At 41.8% G+C, this 10,810-nt stretch overlaps 1 protein-coding gene across 1 annotated transcript in view; it reads right to left on the bottom strand.

Moving 5' to 3' along the window:
* The window catches only part of Npepps (aminopeptidase puromycin sensitive), a 63,369-nt gene that overhangs the window by 5,382 nt on the left and 47,177 nt on the right, over positions 1-10,810 (bottom strand). Inside the window, exons 17-18 of the mRNA XM_013036870.1 lie at positions 6,740-6,882; positions 5,938-5,994 (exon numbers count right to left, since the gene is read on the bottom strand). Of these exons, the coding sequence (XP_012892324.1) occupies positions 5,938-5,994; positions 6,740-6,882 (200 nt within the window). The remainder of the gene's footprint in view (positions 1-5,937; positions 5,995-6,739; positions 6,883-10,810) is intronic.

Here is a 10,810-nt window from a genome sequence, read left to right on the forward strand (position 1 = left end):
TGAGTAGCTAGGATTACAGGCGTGAGCCACCAGCACCCGGCTTCGATTTTGTATTTTTATTCCTGCCATAGCTGGGATGACAAGCATGTACCTTCTTTCTGGCCATGGTGTCCAGCTACTGGTTGAGAAAGTCTTGTGAACTTTTTTACCTGGACTGTCCTTGAACTATGATCCTCCTGATTTTGGTTTGCCAAGTAGTTAAAATTACAGGCAAAAGCCACTAGAGTCTAGCCCTCTTTATTGCTTTTGAGATCTGTTTTGCTACATAGTTCACGTGATCCTTCTGCTTCACCTTTTTTTTTGGGGGGGGGGGGGGGGCGGGTCATGGTGCTTCATCTCAAGGCTAGTGCTCTACCATTTTGAACTACAGCTTCACTTCCAGTTTTTTTAGTGGTTAATTGGAAATAAGAGTCTCGGGGGACTTTTCTGCTCTGGCTGGCTTTGAACTGTGATCCTCAAGATTTCAGCCTCCCTCCTGAGTTGCTAGGATTATAGGCATGAGCCACCAGCACCCAGCTTGCTCCAGCTTTCTTGTTTTAGTGCCAGTCTTGGAGCTTGAAGTCATGGCCTAGGTGCTATCTCTAAGCTTATTTGTTCAAGGCTAGCACTCTACTGCTTGAGCCGTAACTCCACTCCTGGATTTTTTTTTTTTTTGTGATTAATTAAAGAGTCTCATGGACTTTTCTGACCCCCTGGGCTAGCTTTGAACTGTGACCCTCTAATCTCAGTTTCCTTAGTACCTAGGATTAAAGGCATGAACCACTGGCACTCAGTTTGCCTCAGCCTCTTTGGTGCTGAGATTACAAGCATGTACCACTCCTATTTTTAACTGCATGAATGTGGAATGTGTCATAAAGAATAAAAATCACTATTATATGTACATTGTCAAACCTATGTTGAAAGCATATTATAGTGCTGTTTTTAACCTGAGTTTATTTATTACAGGTAAATTTTATTTTCCTCTTCATACTTTTCTAGTTTCTAAACCTAATATTTTCTTTAAAAAAATTTTTTTTTGGTCAGTTGTGGATCTGGATGTGGTCCCTGAGCATTTTTGCTCAAGGCTACTGCTCTACCACTTTGAGTCACAGTTATACTTCCAGTTTTCTGGCTGCTAATTGGAGATAAAGAGACACACGCTGGGCATGTGTGAACTGGTGGCTCACGCCTGTAATCCTAGCTACTCAGGAAGCTGAGATCTGAGGATCTCAGTTCAAAGCCAGCCCATGCAGAAAAGTCCAAGAGACTCTTACCTCCAATAAACCACTAGAAAACCATAAGTGGCACTGTGGCTCAAGCAGTAAAACTCGCCTTGAGCTGAAGAGTTGAGGGATAGTGCCCAAGCCCAGAGTTCAAGCCCCATGACTGACAAAGAAAAAAAAAAAAAACAAATATACAAAATTTTTCCTAGTCTGACACAAAATATACTGAAAAAATCAGAACTGCAAATATGAGGTACTTCTCTAAGACAACTAAATTTTCAGACTGTGTGTGTGTGGGGGGGGGTACTTCTCTAAGACAACTAAATTTTCAGACCATGTGTGTGTGTGTGTGTGTCTTCTTAAACACTAGGCACACTCAACCACTATACACCTATCCTGTACAGACCCTCTTGATCTTTTCTCTCCCTTAATATTTAACAATGCTTATATACTTGGAGAGCCTATCATAGTTTGCAGTTTCCTCTGAATTTTTCTGTTTGTGACAGGGATTGAACCCAGAAAGCCTTACTCTATCACTAATCCTCACTGCTAGCCCCTTTTGGATTCTCTTAAGAAGCTGTTGTACAATAGATCAAATGTCAGAAGGCCTGGATTATCATCACCCTATTGCTTCTAATTGGCCTTGTAATCTTGACTAAGTCCTTACCAGCAGTGGGTCTGTTTTCCTATCTGTAAAATAAAGGATGGGTGAGCTGACAGATGATTTTTTGTTTTCAGTCAGTCCTGGGGCTTGAACTCAAGAGTTTGGACAACGTCCCTGAGCTCTTCTGCTCAAGGCTAGTGCTCTACTACTCAAGCCACAGCTCTACTTCCAGGTTTCTAGTGGTTAATTGGAGATTAAGAATTTCCTGGACTTTGCTGCCTGGGCTGGTTTTGAACTATAATCCTCAGATGTCAGCCTCCTGATTAGTAGCTAGGTTTACAGGCGTAAGCCACCTGTGACCTGCCCTGACAGGTGATTTCTAAGGGGTTTTCAGCTCAAAGACTGTACTATTGCTTTCAGGAAATTTTTCCTCCAAAGAGAACGGTTATACAAGTCCACTAGATGGCACTTTAACACTCTATTTCAAATATACAATTAATTACTTAAATCCTGCCACATTATTCCTAAATTATCAAGAAAATACAATTCTCATGTCTCACCACAGTTTCTCCCCCCCCCCCGCCCCCGGGCCTGGGCGCTGTCCCTCACCTCTTCAGGTAAAGGCTAGCGCTCTACAATTTGAGACAGTACCACTATTGGCTTTTTCTGCTTATGTGGTGCCAAGGAATTGAATTCCCAGTGTCTCATGAATGCAAGGCAAGCACTCTACCACTGAGCCACCTTCCCAGCCTTCACCATGATTTCTTGAAGAAACAGTTGTTTCCTTTTTTTTTTGTCAGTCATGGGGCTTGAACTCTGGGCCTGGGTGCTGTCCTTCAGCTCTTCAGCTCAAGGCGAGCACTCTACCACTTGAGCGGTCTCTCCTGCCCGGGCTGGCTTTGAACGGCGATCCTCAGATCTCAGCCTCCTGAGTAGCTAGGATTACAGGCGTGAGCCACCAGCGCCCGGCACAGTTGTTTCTTTATTGAAGCTCTTTCCATAATAAAACTGACTAAATAAACTTGCAGCAAATGAATGAAAACCAGACGATGGTGGCTCACACTTGTAATCCTAGCTACTCAGGAGTTTGAGATCTGAGGATCCTGGTTCAAAGCTAGCCCGGGCAAGAAAGTCCATGAGACTCTGGTCTCCAATAAACCACCAGAAAACCGGAAGTGACACTGAGGCTCAAGTGGTAGAGCTCCTGCCTTGAGCTGAAGAGCTGAGAGACAGTGCCCAGGTCCAGAATTCAAGCCCCACAATTGACCAAAAAAAAAAAAGCAAGCAAGGGGCTGGGTAGGTGGCTCAGTGGTAGAGCGCTTGCCTTGCATGCCTGAGGCCCTGGGTTCGATTCCTCAGCACCACATAAGCAAAAAGAAAAAAGCCACAAGTGGCGCTGTGGCTCAAGTGGTAGAGTGCTAGCCTTGAGCTGAAGAGCTGAGGGACAGCGCCCAGGCCCAGAGTTCAGGTCTCACGACCGGATCTCCCCTCCCCCACAAAAAAATGAAAAAGTGGAGGTGTGGCTCAAATGAGAGAGCACCTTGAGTAGAAGAAGCCAAGCATGAGATTGAATTCAAGCCTCAGTACCAGAAAAAAACAAAATGCTAAAAATATAAATAAATGCAAATTCCTATTAAACATATACACTTTCATACTTTTGTGAATTTTTTTCTTTTTGCCAGACCCAGGGCTAGAACTCAGGCCTCATACTCTCAGCTGGTGCTCTATTTGAATCATACCACCACTCCCAACTTTTTGCTAGTTAACTGAAGATAAAGAATGAGGATTTGTCTGCTGGGGCTGATTTTGAACCTTAATCCTAAGCTCTTAACCTCCTGAGTAACTAAGATTATAGGCATGAGCTACCAGTACCCAGCTTTGTGTGAATTCTTAAAACTGTGCTATGAAATTGCCATCAAATTTTCAGAACTCCTACTCCATTTATGGAACAGACTAATAATAGTATAAAGTAGGGGCTGGGAAGGTGGCTCAGCGGTAGAGCGCTTGCCTTGCATTCCTGAGGCCCTGGGTTCAATTCCTCAGACCACATAAGCAAAAATAAAAAAGCCGAAAGTGGCGATGTGGCTCAAGTGGTAGAGCGCTAGCCTTGAGCTGAAGAGCTGAGGGACAGCACCCAGGCCCAGAGTTCAGGCCCCATGACTGGACCCCCCCCCAAAAAAAGTATAAAGTAGCTCATTCCATAATTCACTCCATGCACATAATTTAACATACCATGGTTCATAAAATATTAATGCCAAAAATACTAAGAACCTTAGTGTTTAATTGAAAGGGCAAGTTAGATACCTATGGCTTATGCCTGAACTCCTAAATACCCAGAAGGCTGAGATCTGAGGATCCTGATTTGATATTGGCCTGGGCAAGAAAGTGAGTGAGACTTCTTTTTTTGCTGGTTGCTGGGCTTGAACTCAGGATCTGAGTGCTGACCTTGACCTCTTCTGCTCAAGACTAGGGCTCTACCACTTTGAACCACAGCTCCACTTCTGGTTTTCTGGTTGTTAATTAAAGATAAGAGTATCAGACTTTTCTGCCATGGCTGGCTTTGAACCATGGTCCTCAGATCTCAGCCTCCTAAGTAGCTAAGATTTACAGGTATGAGCTACCAGGGACCTGTGTCAGTGAGATTCTTATCTCCAATTAACTACCAAAGAAGATGGAAATGGAGCTGTGGCTCAAGTAGTAGAGTGCTAACAGTGAACAAAAAAGCTCAGGGACAGCACCTAGGCCATGAATTCAAGCCTTAGAATAGGCATCTAAAAAGATAAATAATAATAATTAAAAGGATAACCTCCAAGCTGGGCACCAGTGGCTCATGCCTATAGTCCTAGCTACTCAGGAGGTTGAGATCAGAGGATCATGGTTCAAAGCCAGCCCAGGCAGTAAAGACCATGAGACTCCTATCTCCAATAAACCACTAGAAAACCGGAAGTGGCACTGTAGCTCAAGGGGTAGAGCACTAGCCTTGAGCTGAAGAGCTGAGGGACAGTGCCCAGACCCAGAGTTCAAGCCCCATGACCGACCAAAAAAAATAAAAAAAGGATAACCTCCAAACTCAGTCATTCCTCCCGGCCCGCCAGGTACTAGGACTTGGACTCAGGGCCTCAAACCCTGTGCTTGCTCACAGCTAGCTAGCACTCCACATCCCTAGCTCAGCTTTTTGCTAGTTAATAAGAGACCGGAATTTTTAATTGATTAATTTTAATTGGTTGGCGGGAGATGGACTTTTCTGTCCTGGTTGGCTTTAAACCACCATCATCCACATCTTAAGCTTCCTGAGTAGCTACAATTACAGGATTAAGGCACAAGCACCCAGTTATAACTTTTATATTAGAAAGGAAACACATTTATCTTTTGATACATTTTGAGGCAGTTTCTTTTTTTCTCTGTCATGGGGCTTGAACTGGGGGCCTGGACATTGTCCCTGAGCTCTTTTTGCTCAAGGCTAGTGCTCTATTACTTTGAGTCACAGCAAAACTTTCAGTTTTCTGGCAGTTTTTTCTGGAAGTTGGCTACTGGCTTCAAACCATGATCCTCAGATCTCAGCCTGAGAAGCTAGGATTACAGGTGTGAGTCACTGGCACCTGGACTTTCCCTTCACCTTTAATGTAATCAATAGAGTCTCTTTTTTCCTAAGCTGATAAGGAATGGACAAAGACCAGAGAGAGCACTTTTTTCACAGTACTAGTTTTGATTCAAACTTTCAAACAGGTTGCTACTTTTATAAAGACATAGGAGATTTTATCTGTAAAAACTAAAGGCTATGAAGAAGGCACATGAGTTATTTTCTTGTTCACTAATAAGAAATCCTGAGACATGAAAAACTTTCCTCCTTCTTTCTCTTCCCATTTTCTTCCTCCCCTTGACCCCCAAAATGACTTTGGCATCACCTTGGTGGTATAAATGAACAGACATTATACATTTTCCCCTAGCTTCCTTTCTTCTTAACTAGGCAAGTATTCTACTGTATCTCTAAACTCTCCAGCAGGTCTTTAATACATGCGTGTAACAGTCATGTCTTTCTTTTGCCAGAACTTTTCTTTAAATCATTTAAAGTTGTATTTTGTACATCCAAGTTAAAATCTGGAAATGAGACCCTTTTTCTAATACACTCACCTTTAGCATAATGTCTAAGGTAGTGCCATCACCATGCTTCAAAACAGTCAGATAGACCTATGAAGAGATAAAGGAACATAAAAAGTAGTCATCTGGAGGCATGAGGGGGTTCTGGAGTTTGAACAATGGACCTATAACTTTCTGGGTAGGCACTCTACCATGTGAACTACGCCAACTTTTTTTTTTTTTTTTGCTTATTTTTCAGATAGGTGCTCATGATTTTGCCCAATGCTGGCCTCAGACTGCAATCCTCCTACTTATGCCTCTCAGCAGTTAGGAATTATAGGTATGTCCCATTTGTTCAGCTTGCTGATTAGATGAAGTCTCACTAAACTTTTTGCTCAGGCTGGCCTCAAACCTCAATCCATTTGATTTCTGCCTTACCAGTGGCTCAGACTATAGTTATGTACAACCCTACCCAGTAAAAAGATGATTTGAGTTCACATATCTAGTTTAAATATTCTAATGTTAGGAAAATATATAAAGTAAGCTAAAAAATGCAGTCATGTGTGATATACAACTGAGAGCCCATGAACAACCAAAGAGGTGGATGACAGTCATGACAGAGAACACCACCAGATCTCTTAGGGGAATATGCATGGCTAATATCCTTCAGCACTGGAATTGTCGGCTGAGAAACTTAAATGAGAAGCTGGTTATTTTCTTAAATAGCTTATGTTAAAAAGGAGCTAGATACTGCTTCTGGGTTGGTTTTTAGGTCAGTTTGGTTACTAATAAGTTGTATGCTTCACCGAACGAGACAGGCAGCTAAAAGTCAAAGAAATACATTAAGAAAACTTACAGGACTCCTCAGATCAGCAGAGAGACTCTGTTTTCCTTCCACATGATCCTTAAACCGACGACGGGCTTCTTCTAATGTTGCCTTATGTCCTGCTTTTCCTAGTTTTCCCAGAACCAAACCCCTTAAGAGTGCATCTAGATGACCTGGTTGAAAAGAAGAACAAAAGACTACTTGAAAAGTCTGTTTTAAAAAACTTGCAATTATAACTGTGTTATGCCAAATCTCTCATCTTGAACAATTATCCAAATACTGGAGAAAACATTTATTTCTATTTCAACTTATCAAATCTTAAGAGGAAAGGAAGTAACAGATTAAATTTGCTCACTTCATCTATACTTACAAATGCCAACTGTTAGAAGTTAGTAAGTATTCAGTCTGGTTAACAGTACTGCTAAGAATTACATGTGAAAAGCAGCTCATCTTCCCCTCCCCCCCTGCTTTTTTTTTGGGGGGGGGTCGGTCTTGGGACTTTAACTCTGGGCCTGGGGGCTGTCCCTCAGCTCTTCAGCTCAAGGCTAGCATTCTACCACTTGAGCCACAGTGCCACTTCTGGACTTTTTTTTTTTTTTTTTACTTCTGGCCTTTTCTGCTTATGTGGTGCTGAGGAATCGAACCCAGGGCCTCATGCAAACCTTCCCAGCCCCTCTTTTTCCTTTTTTGTTGACTCAAATTCAAGAAAAAGAAACATATAGAACTAGTATTCTCTGTGAACAATAAGTCAAAATTTTAGGGTTTCTTTTTTGAGTGGCACTGATCTTTGAACTCAGACCTTGCAACTGCTATGTAGACTTCACCACTTGAGCCACATAAATCCCCTTGTCCCCACCCCCAAATTGTATAATCTAATGGATTATGAGCCAGTATTGGTGGCTCACATCTATAATCCTATCTACTTAATAGGCTGAGATCTGAAGGTTGCAGTTTGAAGCCAGTCAGGGCAGGAAAGTCCATGAGACTTTTATATCTAGTTAATCAACAAAAAACAAAACAAAATAGATCCCACCACCACCACCACCAACAAAGTAAAGCTAATAAAAGTTCAGAGACAGTGCCCAGGTCCTGAGTTCAAGCCCCAGGACTAGCATACACGCATGCACAGTCAATAAATTATTATTCCAAAGACTTGCAAATAAGCCCATAAAAAGATGTTCAATGGCCAGGCACTGATGGCTCATGCCTCTAATCCTAGCTATTCAGGAGGCTGAGATCTGAGGATCATCATTGAAAGCCAGCCCCAGGCAGGAAAGTCCATGAAACTCTTATCTCCAATAAACCACTAAGAAAACTGGGGGTGGCACTGTGGCTCAAGTGGTAGAATGCTTGCCTAGAACTGAAGAGCTGAGAGACAGTGCCCAGGCACAGAGTTCAAGCCCCATGACAAAAAAAAGAAAAAAAGTTCAGTGGGCTAAAGCAATAGCTCAGGTTATAGACAGCCTTCCTAACAAGCATAAGGCCCTAAGTTCAAACCTAGTACATCCTCCCTCAAAAAAAAAAAGAAAAGAAAAAGATGCTGAACATCATTGGTCACTAAAGAAATGCAAATACCAGGCTGATGCTGGTGGCTCACGCCTGTAATCCTAGCTACTCAGGAGGCTGAGCTCTGAGGATCACGGTTAAAAGCCAGGCTGGGGAAGAAAGTTAAGTGAGACTCATTTCCAAATAACCACCAGAAAACCAGAAGTGGTGCTGTGGCTCAAGTGGTACAGCACTAGCCTTGAGCTGAAGAGCTGAGGGACAGTACCCAGAACCAAGTTCCAGCCCCACAACCGATAAAAAAAAAAAAAAAAGCAAATACCAATCTATACTTATTGTTATACTACAAAGTGCCTGCCTATATTTATCTTATACTACAGAGGGCCCGCCTAGTAAGTGCAAGTTTAAACTATAATAACACCAAGATAAATAAAATGAAAAGGACAAGCAATAGGTGTCGGTAAAAATGTAAAAACAATTGGTGGAGATGTTAAATGGTATGGCCACTTAGAAAAAAAGTTTGGCAACTCCTCCAAGGTTAAGCATAAAGTTATCTCATGACCTTCAATTTTACTCTTAGCTATCCAAGGGGAATGAAAGTATGTACCTACACACACACACACACAACTATTTATAGAATTAATGTCTGAAAAGTGGAACCAAAACAGATGTCCATCAACTAATAAACAATAAAATGTGTTGTGGTCACACAATGGAATACTACTGTACCATACAAATCATTAAGATACTGATATATGCCACAAAATATGGATGAGTCTTGAAAGCATTATGCTAAATGAAAGAAATCAGGCACAAAAAAGTCACATATGAATCTATTTATAAAATGCTCAGAATAGACAAACTTGTAAAACAGGAAGATTAGTAGTTGCCAGGTAGTAGACAATGATTGTCACCGAACCCAGAACTTCTCTGGAAAAAAATACTGAAGCAGGTATGATGATTACATACTTATAATCTTAGCATTCAACATGTCAAGGTAGCTGTAAATACTATCTGCATTATAATAACTCTCAAATATTTATCCTGTTTGGCCTTCTGGGCCCTCTGCCTTAAGATGTTCAAAATTGCCGGGTGCTGGTGGCACAACGCCTGTAATCCTAGCTACTCAGGAGGCTGAGATCTGAGGATCACGGTTCAAAGCCAGCCCAGGCAGTAGAGACCGTGAGACTCTTATCTCCAATAAACCACTAGAAAACCGGAAGTGGCACTGTAGCTCAAGGGGTAGAGCACTAGCCTTGAGCTGAAGAGCTGAGGGACAGTGCCCAGACCCAGAGTTCAAGCCCCATGACCGACCAAAAAAAATAAAAAAAGGATAACCTCCAAACTCAGTCATTCCTCCCGGCCCGCCAGGTACTAGGACTTGGACTCAGGGCCTCAAACCCTGTGCTTGCTCACAGCTAGCTAGCACTCCACATCCCTAGCTCAGCTTTTTGCTAGTTAATAAGAGACCGGAATTTTTAATTGATTAATTTTAATTGGTTGGCGGGAGATGGACTTTTCTGTCCTGGTTGGCTTTAAACCACCATCATCCACATCTTAAGCTTCCTGAGTAGCTACAATTACAGGATTAAGGCACAAGCACCCAGTTATAACTTTTATATTAGAAAGGAAACACATTTATCTTTTGATACATTTTGAGGCAGTTTCTTTTTTTCTCTGTCATGGGGCTTGAACTGGGGGCCTGGACATTGTCCCTGAGCTCTTTTTGCTCAAGGCTAGTGCTCTATTACTTTGAGTCACAGCAAAACTTTCAGTTTTCTGGCAGTTTTTTCTGGAAGTTGGCTACTGGCTTCAAACCATGATCCTCAGATCTCAGCCTGAGAAGCTAGGATTACAGGTGTGAGTCACTGGCACCTGGACTTTCCCTTCACCTTTAATGTAATCAATAGAGTCTCTTTTTTCCTAAGCTGATAAGGAATGGACAAAGACCAGAGAGAGCACTTTTTTCACAGTACTAGTTTTGATTCAAACTTTCAAACAGGTTGCTACTTTTATAAAGACATAGGAGATTTTATCTGTAAAAACTAAAGGCTATGAAGAAGGCACATGAGTTATTTTCTTGTTCACTAATAAGAAATCCTGAGACATGAAAAACTTTCCTCCTTCTTTCTCTTCCCATTTTCTTCCTCCCCTTGACCCCCAAAATGACTTTGGCATCACCTTGGTGGTATAAATGAACAGACATTATACATTTTCCCCTAGCTTCCTTTCTTCTTAACTAGGCAAGTATTCTACTGTATCTCTAAACTCTCCAGCAGGTCTTTAATACATGCGTGTAACAGTCATGTCTTTCTTTTGCCAGAACTTTTCTTTAAATCATTTAAAGTTGTATTTTGTACATCCAAGTTAAAATCTGGAAATGAGACCCTTTTTCTAATACACTCACCTTTAGCATAATGTCTAAGGTAGTGCCATCACCATGCTTCAAAACAGTCAGATAGACCTATGAAGAGATAAAGGAACATAAAAAGTAGTCATCTGGAGGCATGAGGGGGTTCTGGAGTTTGAACAATGGACCTATAACTTTCTGGGTAGGCACTCTACCATGTGAACTACGCCAACTTTTTTTTTTTTTTT

Source organism: Dipodomys ordii, unplaced genomic scaffold, assembly GCF_000151885.1.
Source record: "Dipodomys ordii isolate 6190 unplaced genomic scaffold, Dord_2.0 Scaffold7, whole genome shotgun sequence".
In the NCBI taxonomy this organism is placed as follows: domain Eukaryota; kingdom Metazoa; phylum Chordata; class Mammalia; order Rodentia; family Heteromyidae; genus Dipodomys; species Dipodomys ordii.